Source organism: Empidonax traillii, unplaced genomic scaffold, assembly GCF_003031625.1.
Source record: "Empidonax traillii isolate 1590-97213 ecotype Southwest subspecies unplaced genomic scaffold, ASM303162v1 scaffold91:size2966241, whole genome shotgun sequence".
Lineage (NCBI taxonomy): Eukaryota > Metazoa > Chordata > Aves > Passeriformes > Tyrannidae > Empidonax > Empidonax traillii.
The window spans coordinates 1,339,336-1,362,605 of record NW_020955284.1 but is presented as its reverse complement, the minus strand read 5'-3'; the positions used below and the strand labels follow the sequence as shown (position 1 = coordinate 1,362,605).

At 46.2% G+C, this 23,270-nt stretch overlaps 1 protein-coding gene across 1 annotated transcript; it reads left to right on the top strand.

The window, feature by feature from the left end:
- The first annotated feature begins 9,069 nt into the window (after positions 1-9,069).
- SLCO4A1 (solute carrier organic anion transporter family member 4A1) lies at positions 9,070-22,784 on the top strand. The gene is made up of 11 exons (XM_027881651.1): positions 9,070-10,044; positions 11,126-11,216; positions 12,155-12,276; positions 12,512-12,623; positions 17,091-17,245; positions 17,929-18,124; positions 18,685-18,850; positions 19,440-19,612; positions 19,980-20,044; positions 20,579-20,727; positions 21,491-22,784. The coding sequence occupies exons 1-11, from the start codon at positions 9,219-9,221 to the stop codon at positions 21,638-21,640; spliced, it is 2,205 nt and encodes a 734-aa protein (XP_027737452.1). The 5' UTR covers positions 9,070-9,218; the 3' UTR covers positions 21,641-22,784.
- Positions 22,785-23,270: the final 486 nt, after the last annotated feature.

Genomic DNA, 23,270 nt, shown 5'->3' with positions numbered 1-23,270 from the left:
ATGTCATTCCACCGCTACATTTTAAATGAGCTTGAGCAATGGGAATATGTTAGTGCTGGGGAATACTCTGTTTATTCTGGTTCATCTCGTTCAGCAAAGTGCAGAGCCTTTCCAGCAGTTCTTGAAATTTTTGAAGCAGTGAAGACTAGTCCCATTTCTTCCCTTGTGCTATTTCGCTGACATATGTAAAGTTACACTAAAAGTAAATTTAATTGCTGTTGTTAATGGATATAATATATTGCTGTATGGCATCTATGATCCTCAGTTGTTTGAATTGCCAGAGCTTGGCTTGGTTGCTTCAAGAAAGAAATTGAAATGCTGACAAGCTTTGTTTAACCGTGGCTGGTGATTTGAAGGAAGTCGTTTTCGTGTTGAGAAGGCAAGATCAAACACTTTTTTTCTTAAGAAATACTTTGACTTTGCAATGTTCTGACAAAAAAAAAAAATCCAAGAAAAAGTACTTTTTGACATTTTTATAGCTTCATATTTGTGGATTCAAGTGCTTTGCGTATGCTGTGTGATAGCAGTTTATTTTTCTAGATGGAATTAACAGATAAAAAACCATGTTAAGGTTCTAAACTTGATAAATGGTACCAACCCATGATACAGAAATAAAAAGTCTCCAAAACATCAGAGAGACATGGGCTCTTTTAGATTTTTTTCTTTTCCCTCAGAGCCTCCCCTTGAAAAACTGCATCAATCTTTTTAGCTTGCCAAACTCCAAATAAATGAGATTTGAACATTTAATTCAAGATTTCTCTTGCTTTAAAAGCCCCATAGGGAACAGAATCTCAGCTGCAAGTTGGAGCAGCAGCAAAGCTGCTGTACCTTGCCCTGGCTGGAAGGATTTTGCCCAGGCCTTCTCTCCATGACTGACCTGATCCTGCACTGCTTCAGCATAATCAGGACAGGGCAGATGCCATGGGGCTTTATGTTAGCATAAGAATTCCCAGAAAAAAAGGGATTTCCTCGCAGTGCTTTCAAAGCGACTTTACGGTCTCCTTTGTATTGCTGGAGCGGATTCAGTCTCATGGAGGATTTAGGTCTTTGAGCCAGATGTGGGTCTTGGTTACAGCAGAATCAGCCTTTTCTGGAGTCCCCATATAACCCTGACATGTAACCTCTGATCCTGTTAGCGTTGCATATTCTCTTCTATTTGGCAAAAAACCTTGAGAGAGTATTTTAACATGCCAGAGAAACTGAATTAAAAGGAGTGAACAGTAGGTAACCAGGCTGTGATACACTGATTAGGTTTCAATATTTTAAAATAATTTAAAGTTTAAAATACTCCTTTTTTTCAAGAGGCAATAACAAGACTTCTTTACCTACCACCACAAACCAACCAATTTTTATTACCTTGAATTCCCTTTTACTTTCTTTGATTGATCTCAAGAACCCTGCTTGGATGCCTTGTGTGAACAAACACCACCATGGGTAAGCAGGATCAGGCCCATCACTTCTGATCAAACTCAGTCTTCAGTGACCCCTTTCAATCTGATGATCAAGGACAGAGTTGTGTCCCTTTTTTTTGGCACCTCTCTGGGCACTGTAGGTTGTGAGCAGGTCCACAGCAAGGAAAATAAAAAATTCCTGACCCAGAAATGGAAACCTCACTATGTTGCTGCGTGGAAGCAGGAATCCCTTGAAGGCAGTTTCCTGATTTCCAAGTAAATCCATCCTCCAACAGCTGCTGTCTAAGGCCGTGATTCCTCATGCGTGAGAAGCGGGAGGGTACAAGGTAGAACGTGTCTCCCACTTGTGCTGAATCCCAGCAGATGTTTTGGGTTGACACTGGGAACATTATATGCCTGTTTATTCCTTTATCTCAGGAAGAAGCAGCATTTGGCACCAATTTCACTCCCTGGCAATCTGAACGAATTAGTGACCTGGTTGAGCGTTGTCAGATGAAGGACGTGCCAGCCTGCAGGAGGGGCGGCCTGCAGGACCTGTGGTGCTTGCAGAGAGTGTGCACTCACCTCTGTGCTCCTCCTTCCCCGTGTATTAGATGCATATGGATGTATGTGCCTGTGGAATTGCTGTTTCATACTGAGCTGTGGCTCTTAGAGAGGCCTGTTCGTGCTGAACCTCTTCTCACCTCTTCTGATGGGGGTGATTTTTGTTTATTTATTTATTTAGAGCCAGCCATGGAAGGTGCCTGCAACCAAGGACAGCACAGCCAGGGTTTACCTGCCCCTTTACAACTTGTGCTTTGTGGCCATTCTTGAGGCTTGTAGTGCTTTCTACAGTAGATACTTGCTCTAGTCAGTGTAGGAACTTGCATCACAAGGAATCACCATTGGAACGTGTCTGAGGTTTCTTAAGGAAAGTATCATTTCAGGTTGGCTTCTTCTTACCATCCTTGGTGGCAGTGGTCAGCAGCCCTGCACTCTGCCAGCGTGCTCATCTCATGCTCTGCCCCACTCCCCCATGGGTCTGGATTCCTGCCCTCCATCTCATAGTTGCTGTGGTTTGGGTTTATGGTACTGGTTTGGGATTTTGAATCAGGGATTGAAGAGAGGTCATCCCTTTGAAAGTGGTCATTGCTTCCTCTCAAATACACTATCCCCTCTTCAGAGAAATCCCCCAATATACCACAGTGTGTCAAGATCTAGGGTACTGCATGATCAAATGAGAATTTCCTGCGAGCTGACACTGTGTTTATTTAAGTGGATAAAATATGATGAAGTATAATGCTTGTTTAGCTCATCTTTGCAGGGCGGTTGGGAAGTATTTGGTGTCAGGAAACTTAGAGGCTGCAGATGCCATGTCAGAAGTCATAGAAGCCATATGAGCCTGTGCACTGATCTGCACCAAATTCCCTGTGCCACGTCAGATTTGTGCTTAAGGGGTTAATTTTGCACCATCTGGCTTTATGCTAGATCAAATATTGTTTGTGTTGTGGTAGCCAACATGAGGCCAGAATAAGCTCAGGGTAATGTGCTTGGCTAATCCAACAGAAATATGATTATCTGCCTGTTCCTACTCCAGATCATATCTGCAGCAGCGGGTGATTTAGCAACGTAAAATAGTGATTGTGGATACACAGGAGAGGGCTGAGGGCTGGAGCACCTCTGCTGTGAACACAGCCCCATCCCTGGAACTGTTCAAGGCCAGATTGGATGGGCTATGGGCAACCTGGTCTAGTAGAAGGTGTCCTTGCCCATGGCAGGGGTGTTGGAAGTAGATGGTTCAGCCCAATCCATTCTGTGATTCTGTGATGTAAGAGCTGTAGATGTGATGATCTCCTTGCAGTGGGCAACAGAGAGACAAAAGGAATGTCTAACTTAGATTAGGTACTTAGCTTTAAACAAGTCATTAAGGGAGAAAAATTGCAGTCTTAGTGCAGAATTACTTCCTAGGGAGTCACCTGAGAGGCAGAAATCGAGGTGATTTAAGTTTGCATTTGGCATGCCAGAGTGAGTTCCTAGGTGCTAATCTGAGGTTAACCAAAATGGAACAGCTGGAGTTCTCCTGTATTTTGAAGTATTGTACATTTCAAGCAGTGAGTTCATTTAAGTGCTGTCTGGGAGTCTCTGCTGTTCCTGTGCTTGGCAGGAATCTCAAGACTAATACCTAAGAGGATTAGAGAGCATCACTGAATGTTAAACAAGATCCAGGCTAAGCGGTGTGCACCAGTGAGCTTGTGCTCCAGGGGCTGTTTGGGGAAGCTATTACTCGCTGATCTAGAGGGAAAAAAAAAAAAAAAAAGTGGTCTTGTGTGGGAAATACTCTTCCCTCAGTGAATCTTTCCTGTAGATTCTGTGTCTCCACGTGCCCGTGTCATGGACTCCTGTGCTCACTGCCAATGGTGAGTGTTGCAGGGGATGAGGATGATCAGCAAGTTTCTTTTTCTGTGATGCTTTTAGTTCTTCGCCTGTGCTCCCTTCAGCTCTGTGTTATCTGGTTTGAGTGAACATAGGGTTGGACTGGAGAAGTTGTCATAGGAAAATCAAGCTAAAAACTGTCTGGTAGAGTAACATGACCTTGTGGTACATGATTTTCCCTGTAAAGTCTACTCAGTAAAAAGAAGGATTGGAAGGCAATCATGTCTTAGGAAAAAGTGAGTTCTAGGAAATTTCATGGTATCATTTAATCTGGTTTTCCCTTTTTTTTTTTTTTTTATTTTCTTTACCTTCATACTGATCAAGCCACAGGGATGCACAAGAGTAAGTTTATGTGAACCATGGTAGATGACAACATTATTCAAATATATCTGTTCTGAACACAGTATCCTTGTGTTGTGTCATGCAGGATGTTGCATTTTTTTGCATTTTTATTGCTTCTATCTTTAGAAGCACCAAAGAATCATGTGCCTCACGCTCTTCATTTGGGTTTTGCTCATTTTGTTTAATTCCTTGTATCGTAAAGGATTTGCCTGAATCTGCGTCTCCTGCACGGAAACAAAGAAGGGACAGCTATAGGAACTAACTGGTAAGAGCTGACTAACTGCTCATGCAGAAACAATATCCTGAATATTGAACATGCTTAAATGGGTTGTCAGAATCCAAATGATGGAAAATAACCCCGTGCAGTGGGCAAGGCATTCCTAGATGTTGGGAAAATGCTGATGGTGGATGTGGCGACACTGAGCTCCAAGGACAGTGACGGTGATGGAGAGTGCAGGGCTGTGCCAGCGTGAAAACCTTCTCAGCATCGGTCAAACTTACGGGTAGGAAAAAGATATTAAAGCAAGAGTGACATTAGGAAGAGGGAGTTAGGAGTTATAGCATAAAAGACCTTTTTGTCTGGCTAATCTTTGCTATGGCAAAATGTAGTGTCGCAGCTAGATCTCCTTCATACGTTGGCACTGCAAGTTTTTGAAGATGGTCTAAGGCAGCTGCCTCCAATTGTACTTGCACAGATAAGCTGGAACAAATAAGTAGACTCAGAAAATCTGGCTAGATTTATCTTCAAAGCGTTTTCGAGCAGCTAATTGAAAATTATCCAAGCCACCTTCCTGATTTCTTGCGTCGTATTGCATTAATTTGCCAGTGAATGGAAAGCGCTTGGAAAAGATACGAAGGATTTATGAGTGCTAAGCTTTACTATTTGGAATTTATTTAATTATAAATATATCCTTGCTCATGTGATAATTTAAAGCCAGTTTCTACTGCTCCCTTCCATGCTTCAGACTCTGGCAGGACTGCTCATGTAAAAACACATCTCTGATGTGAGGGGTGGGCCAGGGTATTGCTGTCATCCTCTGCCTCTAGGAGCTTTGTTCCCTGTCCTCCAGCTGTCCCTGCAGCACTGATGGTGAGCACAGCACTGGTTATACAGTCAGCTGGCTGCTCTCTAGGTGTGTTTCTCATTCCTGAAACTTTTCCACGTGTGAAGGGCCATGCTGTTCCCGTAGGAATTGCTTACAGAAGGCTCCAGGCTGATCCTGATGCCGCTCCCAGCAGTAGCAGCATCCTCTGTATTGCTGAACCAGAGGGATGATTTTTGAAAGTGTCCTAAAAAATGGAAGGTTCACACTTGGTGTGAGCTGGGTGAAGTTCCTCAGCTGCCAGGAAAGCAATTCAGTGTTGCATGGGAACAACCCACTCATCTCATGCTTACTTTTATCTGCTTTTAACTGAAGCAGTGCCCTAAAGACAAGTCCCATTCACAGAACTGAGAGGTGGATTTATCTCACTTCTGGGAGGCTTCCCCACTCCTAAAGCAGTCAGTGGATTACACTTGATCCATATGGTGTTTATCAGCCACGAGAGAATGACACTGCTAATCCTCTGAGGCCAAACTATCTGAGAAGAATTCAGTGTGCGTTACCAAGAGAAGTTAAATGTACAAACCCGGATGAATTTGTCCCTTTCTGGAGTAACATGAGATTGGTACTTGGATGTGGACTTTCCCAAATTCAAAGTACTTGTTTGGTAAGGTCAGTCTCACTCACAAATGGAGAAAAATAAAGGAAACTCGTGGCAGCCACCGAGCATCGGCTGGGGCTGCTCCTCCCCAGTTTCCAGTACACTTTTTAATAATTTTTAATCCCTTATACCTGTTCCTTAGGAAATATCTCAATGTATGCCATAGAATTGAAAAAAATATTAGGTCTGCTCATAAACTGTGCTCAGCTATGGAAAGCTGAAGTTATGAGTAGATGTTATTTGCCACAATAATACCATATAAAAGTCAAAAACCATAGCGTGAGAGGGAAGATTAACTATTATTGGGCATGTTTCAGCAAATGGGATTATTTTGCATGTCAGTTATGAGTTAATTTGTAACATTAATCTAATCGCAGTCTTTGGCAGAAATACAAAATGTTTTTAATTGGTCTTGTGACTTTTTAAATGATCACCTGATGAAAAGCTTGTAAATTTTACTATTGATTTAATGCTAAATATTAAAGGGGGGGGGAGGCTTTACAGATTTCATCAGGAAATACAAATCATATGCTTTCATTGCCTTGCTACTTCTGCTGTGTTGACTCGATAATGTTGGCACTCTGGAACCAGCTGTACAGTGGGGAAAAAAAAAGAGTTGAAATCTTGCAGCAAAATGAGAAAATCTATGGCAGGGAGATAATAGCATTGGGACAGATTCAATGTAAGCAAGAAATCACCAGCTGAATCATTAAAACCAGAAATGAATGGGAGGCAATAAATGGATGGCTTGGATGAATAAGAATGATTAGGAAGTGCGTGAAGTTGCTTGGGTGTTTTTTTTTTTCCCCTAAAAATTATATTTTGTCCTATAAAGTGGCATATGGCTCCTGTGAAAGCTAATACCCGCAGTGAATGTGTCACAGCCAGTTTATAAATACTTTAAGAGATGACAGGCGGCTTGGTGGACAGCACGGAGCAGGAGTGGGCTCCCTACCCGCAGCACCTGGGCACAAATCATTAGCTCAGATCCACAGGGAGATATATCCAGGAGGTGGGTGTTGGGGCTGAGAAGGCTTTTGGGTGGGGGGAAACATCTGCTGCTTGGAGGAAAGGCTAGTTGCCTCCTTGGAAATGTTTCACCCTGTTTGCTGTTGACTAGGACTAGCAGTGACTGAAGCTGAAGGGGAGGGTGATGTGGCCAGCTGGGTCAGGTGGCACAGACTCCTGCCACCAAGGGAATAAAGCCTTTACTCTTCCCTGACTCATGAAATATCAAAATATCAACATAAATTCATGAAGTATAAAAGGACATATCCCGGCGCTGGTAAAGAGACAGTAAGAGTGTTTCCTCCAGGAGGAAGGTGGGCCAGTTTGGGAACTCCTGGCTCCTGGTTGCATCTGGTACTAACAGAGATGTGCTTTATCTGTCAACTGAAATTGGTGAGAGCACAATCAGTCTCCAGCCAGAAAACCTTCTTTACAAGTGCAGTCAAATGTAACATCAGACATGAGCCTGATACAAGTTTGATAGGGGCAGTGTGCAGCTGCAGTCAGTGGCTGCTGTGCAGGAGGCACATTTGATTTACACGAACATGAGCTGTTCCTCCCCTTAGAGCCTGATTCAGCGCCTCATAATCACTCCTGACTTTAACAGAGTGCTAAAGCAGTCTTATTTATTGCTTCCAATATCGCATCCAAAGATGAGAAACAGATTTAGAGCTGTAAGAGTTATAAGAACATTGGAGAGGCAAAAAAAATGAAAAAATAGAGCCTTGCATCAAGGCGTTATCTTTTTGCGCCAACATGTTACAACAGTCTGTCTCTGCAGTAGGATTTCAGTGGCTGCAGTCAGTTTTTGCATTTAAATGTTGCACATTAAAGCCCTCAGACAAGGAAGGTAGGAGTTACCTGGAGGTGCAAAGCATTGCCTTCCTTCCTGCCAGGCTCACCTGGTCCACATCATATTCCTGCTGAAATCTGAACCCTGAAATAGTCCATGCACTCTGCTCCCCAGACAAGGTAATTAAGATAAAATTTTGCTAATGAAAGGTGGATCTCATTTGTTTAACTTACCTTAAGGACCAGACCTGTTGTAGCACTACTGACCTGAATGTTTAATATTTGGTAGCACACGTGATCTGTCCTCTGCCCTTCTGGAGCAGGAACAGGACATTGGTGCTGCTCTGAGCATCATCTTCTGCCAAATCCTCTTGTCCCAGTGCCTGCAAGACCTGCCAATACAGGAAGGCACATCAATGCTCATGCACACATCTATTCAGCAAATGTCAGTATTTTTTCCAGCAACCTACAGATAAGTACTAACATCTCCACCAAAGGCTGCAATATTCCCAGGTTACAGCCATCTGAACATGGAATGTTTTATCAGGGAAACAAATGCCCTTTCCCCCCATTCCCTGCTGATGAGGCTGATTACCCTCTCAGGGGAAATGTTTTTATAGGAACGTCTCAAACAGATACTGGCAAAAAATATATGGAAATACAGGATGCTTTGAAGATGCTCTCTAACAAAACGCTTCTCATATTTAAGACTAGTATTCAAGGGAGAACCTTAATAATTTCATCATTTATAGTTCAGCCAAGGCATTTAAGGAGAAATACTCTTGGTTGCTGGCACGGTCAGGTGCTGCAATGCACAGGAACTGGTTGAAAGAAGCCAGTCTGCATCAGTAATCAGGTTAGAGTCAGCTGCCTCTGCCCTCCAGCTCCCTCTGAAATGGCATGTAGTCTAATTAGTTGTAGAAAGGATTTTACTGAATAGTTGTAAACAGATCTGAGGGCTTGGAATAAAATCAATCTGACTGTGGAAACTTTTCAGGATAATTATAAACTGTTATTGGCAGAGTGAGAGAGACCAAAGGACTTTAAGCAGTGGGAAACTTGTAGCTGTGCAGGCTGCTCTCTGCAGGGGGATGGAGAGGGATAGATGTTGTGGGTGTCTAACCAGGCCTTTACCAGATGAGAGATTGGGGGCTTAAGCTGCTGGGGAGACTTCCTTTTATTTTTAATGCTCCTGAATGTTTTATTCTTTTCTGTAACGTTAATGACACCTGAGGTACCAACACATCTCATGGTGGAGGGTACATGGCCAGATGACCTGCACAGGGAAATGCTTATACTTATTAAAATAAGAAAAAAAGAAATAAAGGAAAAAAAATGTTTGAGGGGTTTAAGCATAGTTTTATATAAAGGTATGTAAAAATTCTCTTTTCACAGATCAGAATGGTCTTGGCTCAGACCTTCGCCATTTCCCTACTGATGTAAGCACTGAAAATTGCATCTCCAGGACAGGCCAGTCCTCGCTGGCCCTTGAAGTCACCCTGGCCACCAGCCCACCTTGACCTGCTGCTCAACTCTGTGTTCCTGTTCATGGCAATGCCCCAGAATTCCACCAGAGAAAATGGCTTTTGTTTCACTCAGACTCTTGACTTCTCCCACCCATCTCCTCGTCCTGGCGATGCCGGCCGGACCTTCAGTGCTGCCAGCGGGCAGGATGCCTGTGGCACCCCAGTGAGCAATGGCATCGCCTCCTCCGGTGTGCCCAGCCCCTCTGACTCGTGTGCTGAACCCCTCTGCTCCACCACCCCGGCAGAGGAGGAGACCCAGTTTGAGGAAGGGATTAAATACGTGTCGGCCGACGGGGAGGAGCTGGCCTGCGGCTGGGGGGGGTTCACCCCCGGGTGCTTACAGCTCTGCAACACCTCCAAGGGCGTCTTGTTCTTCCTCTGCGTGGCCTCCTTCCTGCAAGGCATGACCGTGAACGGCTTCATCAACACTGTCATCACCTCCATCGAGCGCCGCTTCGACCTCCGCAGCTACCAGAGCGGGCTGATCGCCAGCTCCTACGACATCGCGGCCTGCGTCTGCCTGACCTTCGTCAGCTACTTTGGGGGGAACGGCCACAAACCACGGTGGCTGGGCTGGGGGGTGCTGGTCATGGGCTTGGGCTCCCTGCTCTTCGCCCTGCCCCACTTCACCACGGGACAGTACGAGGCGCGCTCGGCGGCCGAGGTGGGTGTCTGCGGGGGGAACCAGAGCTTGCCGTGCTCCCAGGCTGCCTCCAGCCTCTCCGGCTACAGGTTCGTCTTCATGCTGGGGCAGTTCCTGCACGGGATGGGAGCCACGCCGCTCTACACGCTCGGCGTCACCTATTTAGATGAAAACGTCAAGACCAACTACTCCCCTGTGTACATTGGTGAGTGGGGCTGGAGGGGCAGCTCGAGCCCTTTCGGGGGGTGGTGGGAGGGAGAGGTGGTTCCTCTTCCTCAGCACCCAACAGCCCACATTGGGAACAGCTCTCCTGGCACTGCTCAGTCTTTTGTTCCTGGTAACGGGCGAGGTGGAAATCAGAGGGAGGACGTGGCAGCTGCTGGGGAGGTTTGGGTTATTTACCGGGAGGAACTGTAAGCACAGCTGGGTGTTTTTTCCGTCCCCTGCAGCGCATGCCATGTGGATCAGGAGGTACCTCCTGCTCCTGGCATGTGGCCAGCTGGGGAGAGCCCTCTGGCCATGCCCTGGTGTGTGCATGGCATTAGCATCTCTGGCAGAGAGCCATGAGACCATACCCCATCTGTGTGCCCGGGGACACAGAACCACAGAATAGTTTGGGTTCGAAGGGACCTTTAAAGGTCATCCAGTCCAACCCCCTGCAATGAGCAGGGACACCTTCAGCTTGTTCAGGTTGCTCAGAGCCCTGTCCAATCTGACCTTGAATGTTTCGAGGGATGGAGCATCTGCCACCTATCTGGGCAGCCTGTGCCAGTGTTTTACCACCCTCGCTGTAAAAAACTCCTTTCTTATATCTAATCTGACTCTTTAGATCATCACCCCTTTAGTGCCATAGCAGAGCAGGGATGGTCACTGGGCTGCTCAGCTACTGCTGGTGCAAAGCACAGCCGAGAGCAGAGGCTCAGCTCTCTCCTCTGTGTCTCTGGTCACTCACTGCCAAATACCCATAGTCCTATTTGGTGAAATTGCTAAAAGGGTGATCTTTTAGCAATTCCAAAATTTATCAGTCTACCCCTGTTGTTGCATCGGAAGACTGTGTAGTGTGGGAAGGAGATCACAAGGAGATCATCAGCATGAGAGGAAAACTTGTTGGAACTATCTGTATTTGTGTCTCAGTGGTTTAGGGAGAGGGGTGTGATGTGGCCAGAGGCTGAGCATCCTGCATCCAGGAGGGAATTGGGCTGGGTCTGCTGGGCACCAGCCGTGCTCTGCAGCATCCCTGGCTGACACGCTGCTGGTTGTCTAACACAGCTTGTTTTCCTTTTCAGCTGTTTTCTACACTGCTGCAATCCTTGGGCCTGCAGCGGGTTATCTGGTAGGAGGAATGTTTCTAAATATTTATACTGAAATTGGCAGAGAGTAAGTCGTTAAAAAAAAATCTTGTTCCTTTCCCTTTATGCTCTTAAGTTTCCTTTGGGGTTAAAAAAAATTTAAAAAAAATAACAGTTATCTGAAACAATGACCCAGTGGCTGGGTGGAAGCGTGCCTTGGGTGTTCAGTGGTGTGTCTGCAGGGGGGAGAGGCTGGAAGAGTGGTTTGCATTAGTGCTGCTACTGGAGGAAAATTGCTGACAAACCTGTCAGCTTAAATCCTCCTTCACGCTGCACTGCCTGTGCTAATGAGGCTTTGAGCAGCAGGTGAATTTTTTGAATGAGTTCCCTGATGAGCAGTGCTACCAGCAGTGCTGATGGTCCTCCCAGTCATCCCACCAGGATGCTTCGTCCCTCCCTGCTTTGTAGTATTTGTAATTTATTCTTGTTTCCTTACAGGTTCTTTGGCAGATCATAGAATCATAGAATGGTTTGGGTTGGAAGGGACCTTAATGATTATCTAGTTCCAACCCCTCTGCCATAGGCAGGGACACCTTCCACTAGACCAGATGAATGGATTAAAAAGGGGAAATGGGTTTTCAGGTGAAGGAATGGGTTATTTACACCAGTTTTCTTGCAAAGGGTGGTTTTAGGGTGGAGCAAGGATCTTAGCAGCCCTCAAAGCACAAATGGAAAGGGGTGAGGCCAATGTACAAGCCAGAGATGAAATGAGAATTAAATTATACAATTTCTTGGGCTCATTAAGTGGTAAGACAGGCAGGAGGCTGTGTGGCAGGAGGGAATGGTGGACGTGGCACCCCCATCAGATCCCCACAGGGGAGCCAGAGCTCCATTTCCTTCCCTGTCACCCCCACCCTGTGTTCCCCCAGCCCCTGTCAGCCTCAACAAGAGGCACACTGAGCTGTCTTGCTCTGTTTCCAACCACCACCTCTCTCCCTTGTATCCTTTTGGCTTCTCCTCTCACAGGATTGGCATCTCCCCTGAGAACACGCTGTGGGTGGGGGCGTGGTGGATCGGCTTCCTCGGGGCTGGAGCAGCCTCCCTCCTCATCTCCATCCCCATCCTGGGGTACCCCCAGCGCCTCCCAGGTACGTGGCTCCCCCAGGGCTGGGGCTGGAAGAACTTCCAGTGCTTAAGTTGTCATTCCTAAACGGATTTCACCGCCTTGGCTTTCCACTTGCCTCTTTCACTGCTTCTCCCTTGCAGCTGTTGGCGGAGGGAGGATGTCAAGTTGTATTTTCCCTCTGTAAATCCTCTGCTTCAGTAGCATCCACATCCCATGCCTGACACGCTCCCTTGTTCCTATTTGCCTCTCATTTGCAGGATCCCAGCGTTATATTGTTATGAGGGTGTCAGAGGCTCATCAGATAAAGGATGGGAGCCACAAGAAGGCATCGGATCCAAACTTCGGGAAAACAGTGAAAGATCTGCCTCGGTGAGAAAACCACCTCATGCCTGAGGTTCAGGGAGCCCTCTCCAGAGGAGGGAGAGTAATGGGACCAGGTTGAGCTTGCTTTCAGCCCTACCAGCTCAGAGGTTTTGCCCATCTTAAGCAATGACACTTTTACAGAGGAGGTGGCAAAATGCCTGGTCTCATCAGTGTCTGGAGGCTCTCAGTGAAGGGGCTGAACTGGAACTGGTGCTGGGGATCCCGTGGGAGAGCAGAGGACAAGGGGCTGGTCCCATCTGGGGTTGTGAGGAGCCCACATCCATGTGTGCAGATCCTGTGCCACACATTGAGTTTCACCGAGAGTATCTTGATGCCAAACTTTAGGTGATGGGAGATGCCCGGGCATTGCCAGCTCATTCCCTCTTCCCCAGCAGCATTTTTTCTGCCTGTTTGCTTATGCCTGGCCTCACCTGGCCCAATTGCGTGTTTTCCAACATCTTCTCCTCCCTAGCCCCCTGGGGTTTTTTCCTTTCCTCTGTTTTCACTGATGTTAGATCCCTGTTTGGCCTTTTAATGAGAAACGAGATGAAACAGGCCCCCTGATTCTCACAGCTCCATTCCAAATCCAGGGAACAAGATATGCCGCACTGTGGCTTTCAGTTCCCTTTCTCTTTTATTCTTAGTTTCTTTTTTTTTTCCCCCCGTTTGCCTTCACATCTTCCAGCCACCTTTTATGTGTTACTACTTCTTATCTCTCCAGCAAGGCAGTGACACAGCAACTTGCTTAATCCCTGACCTGCTCCTTGGCTGAGTGGTGCAGGCTTGCACCAAGCGAGGTGTGGTAGAAGGTGGTTTAAAGGAGTCCTGGCTGGGAACAAGCCAGTGGCCAAAATAAAATGTGGCCTTTTAACCTGGAAACTTTTATGATGAATCTTTGAAATCTTTTGGGATTTTTTTTTTTTCCTGTGTTGAGCTGTATTTAAGTGGAGGGCAGGGGGAGAGGTGCTGCTTTATTTACAGCTTGGGGTTAGCTGGCGTTTAGGCTCTGGGTGTTGCAGAGATACCTGGGTGTCGATCCCTTTTGGAGCTTGCAGTCCATAAGGGGCCTTTTCTTTTTTGTATTTCTCCCAGGACCATTTTTAGGGAGGAGATTGTATCCATGTGTGACGGCTGCTCCATGCAAAGGCAAACACTGAGTGTTGCCAAACCCCAGCCCGCTGCCAACAATTATTTCTGAGCTGTGGTGTTGCTGTTGTGCTGGCAGAGGAGGGTGGAAGCAGGTGCTCAGCACCAGAGTTTTCAGCACCAGTCGATCTGTGTTGTGTCAACACAGTGACTCACATCGGTCTGGAATTCTTGGAGACTTTGTAGGAAGTTTACCAGGGGTTAGGACAGTTTTATGAAGAATATTACATTGAACAGATTTCAATACTGTTATTAAATGGCATTCTTGACTGGGTGCCATTTTCCAAGGTCATGGCTTATTCTCTGCACGGAAATTAAATTCAAAACCTGCATTTAAATAATGATAAGGTTATGACTAAAACCAACACAGAGAGGTTAGCAGAGAGGGATGAAATTCAGTGGTTGATGCTTTTCTTGCTTCTCTGGAGCAAAGCTCCCACTGTTTCTTGGTGAAGGCTGTCTGACAGCAGGAAAGGAGACAGTCCTCCTTCGGGAGCATCTTCTTTCACCCCTCATTCCTGAAGAACAAATAGCTGAAGGTGGGCAGCTTATATCAAACAATTTAGATCAGTCCAGACCTTTTCATTTGAAAGCAAAACCCCAACAGACTTTTGTGGTCCCTGGTTTTGATTAATAAAAGGGAAGTGCCTTAAAGGCTTGCTATTCTGGAAACTTGCATTAAAGAGGAGATCACATCTGTGCAAGCAGCTCTTGGGGACACGTGGACCAGGCTGGAGAGTGAGGCCAGAGGACACTCACTGTTCCTTTTGTTATATCAAGGGATTGTGTGCTACACATTTTCCTACAGCACAGACAGGAACAGTCTCACAAAGATAAGCAGAAATACTGATGAAGTAAAATGCTGTTCCATTCCATCAGGTCCTTTCTAAACGAGGTTAAGGAGTTGCTGTACTCACAGTTCTGCCTAGGAGCAGGAGCTTACAGGAATGTAGCCCATACAGCTTAATCCCCTGCCCTGAAGAGACTCCTGTCTTAAGTCTTGGGTTGAAAAGCCCTGATAAAATAGCATTTTCCTTCCTCTGGTTCCATATGATTGCTCTCCTGGAATAACCCCTCCTGTCAGAGCAGAGGGATGCAAACAGAAGGCATGTAGAGCTGTGCCAGGAGAGGAGGTGAGAGACAGAGTTCGTGAGGATCACTCACTTGTCTGTCAAGCTCTGATCTTCAACATGAGAAGCTGTGGTCAATATTTCACTCATCACTCTTGGATTAGGTGCAGGGTAGGAGTTTGTTTTGTCTCATGGCTTTACTGCAGCTTCCCTGCCCTCCGTTCCCTTGGCAGTGGTGACAGCAGGTCTCATTTTATGCTGGAAATGACCCCATTCACGTGCTGTGAATAAATTGCATAAATATCCATCTATTAATGACTCATTAGCTTGTGTCTGCACTCTGTTACAGTCTGAGGTGTCCTGGGCATGCCAGGATTCCTCAGGGGAGCACGCTCTGGTTATACAGGTGGTCCCAGCCTCCTCAGGAGAACCATTAAGTGATGAAAGAGTTCCTATATGTGCCCATATCAATAAAGACTTGGAGGGTCAGCTTTTATACATGGTGGGATTCTTCTCTCTGCGATGCCAAGCCTCCTGAAATCCCTTTGGCTGCAAAAACTGAGGACAATCAAGGCCAATCAAGAATCTGGGTGTGTTTAAAGTCCTACTGATAGCAATGAAAAGGTCCATGTTGACTTTAGTAAGGTTTTATGTGTCATAGCTGCTCACAACTACATCTTCTGTTTTCAAACAGATTAAATTACCTGAGTAAATTCTTACTCAAGTGCTGAAAGGAGTTCCTTTGCATTTTTTTACCTGCAAGTCTAGCCCTGGCAAAGGGCACAAAGTCACACTAGTGCCAGGGAATGACTCTTTTCTGTAAAAAGAGGAAGGCACTGTCTTCAGTGCCTGCATTTTTTTTGCATCAGCCACAAGGTCCACAAGTGTTTTTTTCACTAAAAGATTAGGCTTTGCACTTCCAAATAAAGCATAGTTGAAAAGATCTGGAAAATAGTTTAGTAAATTAAACTAATCCCAAGAGCTACACAATGTTTAGTATTAAGCTCCATGAAATCAAAGTGTAGGAATGTGTGGTATTTCTGTGTTTCAGCTTCTTTGTTCTTTCGATGTAACGAAATTCTCCATTTGATGTGAGCAAAGTTGCATGAATCTGAGGCTGAGCCTCAGCACATCTCTCACTCACTTGTACTACAGTAGGTTTTTTGTGATCTCACACCTCCTCTGGAGCAGGATTGGTTAGTGACTGTTCCCTTCTGTTCAGTCATCATCCCTGTTGCTGCCCTTGTTGCAGGATGATGGGTTTGTGCCCATCCCAGAAATGGGATGACCTGTGGCACTGGTCTGGGCTTGGCTTAGGGAAAGTCATGCAGCAGAATTTCAAGCTCCCTACAAAACGTCCCCTGCAAAGCAGTGTCAGCCCTCTCAGTCCAATATCCGAGATAGTGAGAGATAATTGAGACCATCCCCTGTGCCTGAGGGCCTTTCTATGTCTCAGAGATGGAATTGTTGCTGGATCTGCATATAAATAACACATGGCAATTTTTCAGGCATATCTATGGCTCTCTATTAAATCCTAGTGGGTCAAAGTAAAATGTATTTACTCAAGTTATACATTAAGCTTCGAGTAAAACTGTGCTTTGATTGTGGGAGAAAGATTGATTTCTGGAGTTTTTTGTGGATACAAGGTGTCTTGGAGGTGTTTCCTCCATACAGAAAGGCTTGCTTGGTATTTCCCCTAAGGTTGTTATTCTTCTGAGGATGTGGGTGCACGAGTAACGTGTGTACTTGAGGATATAGCACCACTTTGTTCCCTGCTCTTGCTTGAGTCAGGAGTCACAAGATACCTGCCATCAGGGCCTAAAAAACCTTGTGCCTCCCCTAAATTTGATGAGGAGTAATGCCCTTTCAGTATTGCTTCATCTAGGCATAGAAAATACTCAGCCTGACCATAAATATTGGAAAATTACTGCTGAAATAATCCATATGGAAGTTGTGGGTGCCCTGGGTGTGAATTTTATCGCACATTGTGACATCTTTGTGCAGGTACATAGGGACAGGTGAGGGTGCCCTCAGCATCCTTCCTTGGCTGGTAGGACTCAATAAGCATAAGTGGAGAAGACCCCTGCTCTTTCAAACCCCAATTAGCTCCCTTTCGGTATTTTTTTCCTTCAAAAAGATGCAGCACGATGGGATGCTGCCTCGTCTTACATGTGATCCTTCTGACTTAAAGATAGGGACAGACCTGAAGTCAAAATGTGCCACAGTGATTCAGTTCCAATGTATTTGTCCTTCCCAGATCAGTACTGCTACTTCTGAAGAACCCCACCTTCATCTTCCTCTGCTTAGCAGGAGCAACCGAAGCCACTCTCATTGCTGGGATGTCCACCTTTGGACCCAAATTCCTGGAGTCTCAGTTTAGTTTAAGTGCCTCTGAAGCTGCTACATTTTTTGGTAAGGAAATCATGTTTTTGCAATGTTTTCCCATTTTGCCAACAAATAGAAGAGCACTTTAGCCCATTTAGAGTGGAGACAAACACTTTGCAGTTCATTTACAGAGCGGTTATTCTCTTCAGCTGTTAGATAGGATCGTTTCCATCAGCCCATCTCCAAGTGCTCTTCCAGAGCTGTATCTACTGACATCAGGGAGAAATGTGGTCACTTCTGTAGCCATTTGTTACCCTCTAGAGGAAGGCAAAATAATTGTAGTGTGCTCCTTCTAGTGCATTACCAGGAAACACTGACTAAACGTTTCCTGTAACAAGGGATGTCTGAGCTGAGGGACATACTTTGTCAGCATCCAAAAACTGGGAAGGGTCCTCGTATAGCTGGTGTAACACAGACCAAGGAAATGGTCTCCAACAAGCATCAAGACTCATGATGTGCTCCTGAAAGAGTCAGCTTTAAGATCTCTGGGTAGGAAGAGCTGTTTACCAGGCTCATGCCACGCTACCTGAGGTGTTACAGAGGACCACCTACTATAGCAACGTCCACCAGCCTCCCACCAAGAAGCCACACAGCAGCCAAGGGATTCTTTACATGCAAGACACACTGCAATTAATGTATTCAAACATGAAAACTTCTTGCTGACATTTCTAAACTTGCTTGTGTTTTTTCCCCCCTCTTTTTTTTTTCAGGTTATCTGGTCGTGCCAGCCGGAGGGGGAGGCACATTCCTGGGAGGATTCCTTGTGAATAAATTCAAACTCCGCTGTTCAGGAATCATCAAATTGTGTTTACTTTGCACAGTGTCAAGTCTGCTGGCGATACTGATCTTTTTTATCCACTGCCCTAACATGCCAATGGCAGGAGTAACCCAGATGTATGATGGAAGGTAACAACAACCATCCCATCTGTCTGTGCTGCAGGGCCCTGCCCAGAATAGAAGGATAACTCCAAACACACAGTGCTGGTGGCAGTCTCATGTGAATGTGTTGGGGATGAAAGTTGGTGCCCAATCAGTCCTACAGGCAGATATTGAGGGTGAGACACAGAAAACAGGTGTCCTAATTTTTGCAACTGGATGGAGTTCATAGAGGAGACTCCCTAGTTAGTAAGGGAGGGGAGATCAGAGGTGCCAGAATGTAAGATACTCCACTCTTCAGTTGCCTTCACGGTGTCCTCCATCTCTAGCCAGTGGGATAAACTGGACCAAAAGTGGGAATCTCCTCTCCAAATGGAAGTGTCACCCTCAGAGCTGGTCACTTAAACTCCCTTGGTAGCTGTGGGAAAGATACAGCTCCAGGGCACGGTTTAAATTGGGTGAGATGAAACCCTTCCAAAGCCTGACTTAGTGCTCCTTGGGTATCCATTACAACTCCTACTGTCTCCTCTTTCTCTACTCATCTTCTCCTGGAAAATGCTGTTCACTGGCTGCTCCTGTGTTTCCCTTAGTGCTTTGCCTGGTGGGCACCTCAACCTGACAGCAGCCTGCAATGCCAAGTGTGGCTGTTTGCAGGAGACCTACAGCCCTGTCTGCGGGAGCGATGACATTATGTATTACTCTCCCTGCCACGCTGGGTGCAAAAAAGTGTCTGAAAAACTCAGGAATGGCAAGAAGGTACGTCTGAAAGAACTGTGTATTAACTAGGTGGTGGCACATCTTTGGAGTGATTTGGCTGGCCCTGCAGACGTGTCCACAGGTTTGAGCTTTGCTGCAAATCAGTGCAAAAGTCTGGGGGAAGATGGATGCTCTCAGGTACAGAAGGTACCCTGAGGTCACCCTGATTTGCTTCTCTCATTATATCCAATCATTTTTGCCTCACTCTGGGTCAAACTGTGCTGAAATCCAGGGTAAATCACCCAGGCAGGCAGGGAACTTGGTAAGCACCTAATTCCTGTCCTAAGGCTTATTTTGGGTCTTCAGTGAACATGATGTGCCTCCTCATCCTTACAGCATGTTGCTCATGGAGCCAGACAAAGGCTTAAGAAGTGTAGATATGATATTCAGCATTCAAGAGCTGCCTGGCAGAGTTAATTTCTCTTACTTAATGACCTGCTTTGAAACAGAAGTGTGTCAAGAATGCAGCTTGATTTCCACTTCCCTCCATTCCAGGAGTGAAACCAGCTGTTTCATGATTTTTAAAGCTTTGACTATCACCATGCTCTCCTTGGCAGAACATCCACCAGCCTTTTTTTTTCTTTTCCAGGTCTATCGTGAGTGTAGCTGTGTCAATAGAACCCTCCTGCCCGGCCCTGGCGATGCAGAGGCAGGGAAATGCACCTCCTCCTGCGCAAAAAAGTCCTTGCTCCTGTGCTTCATGTTTGTGGTCATCCTCTTCACCTTCCTGAGCAGCATTCCTGCCCTGACTGCCACTCTGCGGTAAGCACGGGATGGCCTCACCCTCTGCCAGTGCTGCAAGAAGCCTCAGTATCCACCTCTCCACTTTATCCTGCTGGCTCAAGCCATGGGGAAGGTGTGATGGGAACCACCTCATGGCTGGCAGCCTGGAGACATCAGGACTAATTCCCTTCCCGGTCTAGCTGGGAAAGCAAATTTTAGCTTTATCCTCTGACGTGGGATACAGCCAGATTTACATGAGGCTGTATCATATACACATACACACTGAGGTGATCCTCAATCTCCAGAGGGGATGGAGGTCCCAGGTGTGCAGGAGGTGGTGTTGTGGGGCAGGGAGGGGCCAGGCAGCCTGGCAGCATTTTTAAACAAAACCCCTTCTGTTCCCCAGGTGTGTTTCCGACAGGCAGAGGTCCTTTGCACTTGGGATCCAGTGGATTGTGGTTCGAACACTAGGTATGGAGCAGAGTGAATTTGAGCACTTGTATGGTCTGCTGGTTTTGTGGAGTGTGTGCCAAGCTGTCACCTAAGAGTAAAACACATTGGGTTGGGAAAGAAGTGAGTAGGACATGCACACATGATGAAAGGAGGATGCTTTCTTTTGTTTGCTGTCATTCAGAAAAACCTAATTCCCTTTGCATGCGATTTGCAAACTGAATGGAGGGTTCTGTGACACGTCACAGGTGGCAGAGGAGCAATGTCCTGGCAATGTGTCCTTATTTTAAGAAAAGGAGCAGATGTATTGAAGCTCCTGTGTGTGTCTTTTGGCTCCTGTGCAACTCGTAGTTCAGGATGGTCAAAAGACCTGCTGGACTCTCAGATCTCAAAATTCAGTATATTTTTGACACCTTGTGGCTCTGGGTGCTGCAGGATGAGTTTTCTTAATCGTGGTAGCAGCAGAGCCTGATGCTTTTCTGCAAGCACCTTGTGACTTGCAGGACTGCTGTGTAGGTGCTGCCCAGACTGAAGCTCCACTTTCTCTTCCCATAGGAGGCATCCCTGGCCCCATTGCCTTTGGATCCATGATTGATAAATCCTGCCTGCTCTGGCAGGACCAGTGTGGTGAGCAGGGCTCTTGCTACGTTTACCAGAACTCAGCCATGAGCAGATACACCCTCATCGCTGGACTGGTCTACAAGGTGAGGCTGCCAGTTAACTCCACTCTCTGATAAAGCAAGCAGGTCTTTAGGAGACAACATTTTTCTCTGGGAGAGAATTCCATAAAATTGGGTTGCCCTGATCTGGCCTCCCCCAGACCAAATTAAATTTTTATGTGAGAAATGTTCTCAGGGAAGTCAAAAGCCCCGTTTCCTTCTCACCAGGTAACAGTGCTCCAGGCACCATCATTCTCTTAAATTCCCATTATTTTCTAGGCTTACAGCTTGTTTTGTGCCATATGAAATATCTCCTCCAAACAGTAACCAGAGTGATTTTTGCTAGAAATGGAGTAAAATACATAACTGCAGTGTGTTAGTGAGAGTGAGGGATGGCTTTGTAGGCAGGCTGTAAATAACCATTCCCCAATCACTGCTAGAAAATAAGGGCTTAGAACTGTTGTTTTTATTTATTAGCAGGAAAACATCATTTTAACTGCTCCCAAACAAGCAGTTGCCCTGGATAGTAGTGTTTAGCAGTTGCTGTGATAAAGAGACTCTCAAAAGCCTTCCAGCAAGTGCCTCACGCAGCACTGTGTGCGGGGTAAATTCTCACTGTCCCATTGCTATGGGGCTGGATAATTTCAGATTTTTACCCTCTCTGGCTCTGTGCACTGCTCTGCTGCCCAGGCTGACCTCCAGCATCAACTCCTCCCCAAAGCTTGGTCGGCAAATCTCATCCCAGGTGTGGGATAGGCACTGTGTTCTGTGGGGAGCGGAGAGTAACGGGGTGTCTTTGTGGCTGCAGGTGCTTGGGACAACCTTCTTTATAGTCGCCTGTTTACTCTACAAACCCCCCCCACCCGAGTCGGCTCCAGGCAGCTCGGATGCATCCGAAAATGGCAACGGTGACCTCCCGGAGCACAAGCCTTCACTGTCAGCTGAAGAGGATATATAGTGCTGTACTCGTGCAAGTGACTTTCTCAGCCTCAAAAATTCAATGAGAAGACGTAATGCAGTCCCCAGGGGTTTTTAAATTAACAGTAATATTATAACTTTTTTTTTTTTTTTAGTCAAAGATAAATAATTTAATTAACCACTGGTGTGCTTTGCTGTTTTCCTGATGGCAGAAGCACTTTTAAAACCGTGAGATGGTGCCACATGCAGTTATTTAATTTTTATTTATAGAAAGGGCTACCGTAGCTTTATTCTGTGTCTGTGACAAGCGAGGACCGTGTTCTCCACTCGTGGAAATAAGCACCGGTAACTCCAATGGAGCACGTGGGTTTTAAACCACCAGAGGATCTGGGCCCTAATATCTCAGTTGTAAAACCAAGTGTAGCAAAACTTCTGTTGGGACTTCCCAAGCCTGGAAAGGGCACTGCTGTCCTGCAGTCTGCACTGCAGCGAGGACAACTGGCCCTTAAACTGCTTTATGCAAAGCACACAGCCCTGGCAGTGTCCTGCTCCTTCCTGGGACACACAGCATCGCTCTGTTTGTCCAGGAGCAGGGTTTCTTATTATGCAAGTTCCTATTACCATGTGATGGGAGATGGGTTTGAGAGGAGATTTGATTAGCAAATCCATCTGGACACTATGGGCAGCCTTCCCCGGAGCTGCCGAGCACTGTACACTCACTGCCTCACTCATTGCAGGGTTTACACCGTGGTGACACTTCATTTTCTTTCTTGTGTTGTTCAAAAGTGATGCCTTTTGTAAAGTACTGTGCAAAACTTGAACTTCTTGTTATTTGCTGGGTGTGGGAAGACATGAGATACAGATCTATGCAATGCTTCTCTTTGGTTGTTCTGGAAAGACACTGGGGTAAATGGAAAAGTTGGAGTAAATTTAGTCTGCCTCCAGACCACTAGCTGAAGGGATAGGACTGCCTTGTGGGAAGGGGATGCTGACTTATAACTGGCCTGCTTGCAAGTAGGGAGGGCAGAGTTCCCAAAATGACCTTTGGATGTGCACTTGCAGTAGAGACCAGGAGCTTTCTGAGGGGCAGAAGTAGAATTTGGGCATGTTTACGCCTGGCTTCCCTCTCAGGCCAGATCAGGCAAGGTTAGTGCTTGGTCTGCCTGCATTTGCACAGCCACATGACCCGGATCCATCTCCAGGGGAGGCTGTGGCCAGCCCCTGGAATGCAGAATTGTAGAACCAGGTTCACAGGGGACGGGACCTGCGTTACCGAGCTGCAAAACTGGTGCTTTTTTTTTTTTTTGGTCCAGCTCTTACTTAGAATTACTTTGTAGATGTTTTTTGTATATTTTGTGTATTTATGCTTTCATAAACAGACACAGGATGGGCATTTTCTTTCTTTGTTAGCAAAGGACTGACTCTCAGAGCAGAGGTGAAGCCGTTCCCGTTGCAGGCAGGGATGGCAGCTCTGGGAGTGTGGTCCATCTTCAGGTTGATGATGGTCAAGAAAACAGCTTCTTCCATTCCCAGATTCCCTTCCACCCAAGCCACGTAGTGACATTCCTGCTTCCAGACCATCCCTTGAGCATCCCTGCCCCATCCCTGCAAGTGCTCAAGGCCAGGTTAAACAGTGCTTTGAGCAATCTGGTCTAGTGGAAGGTGTCCCT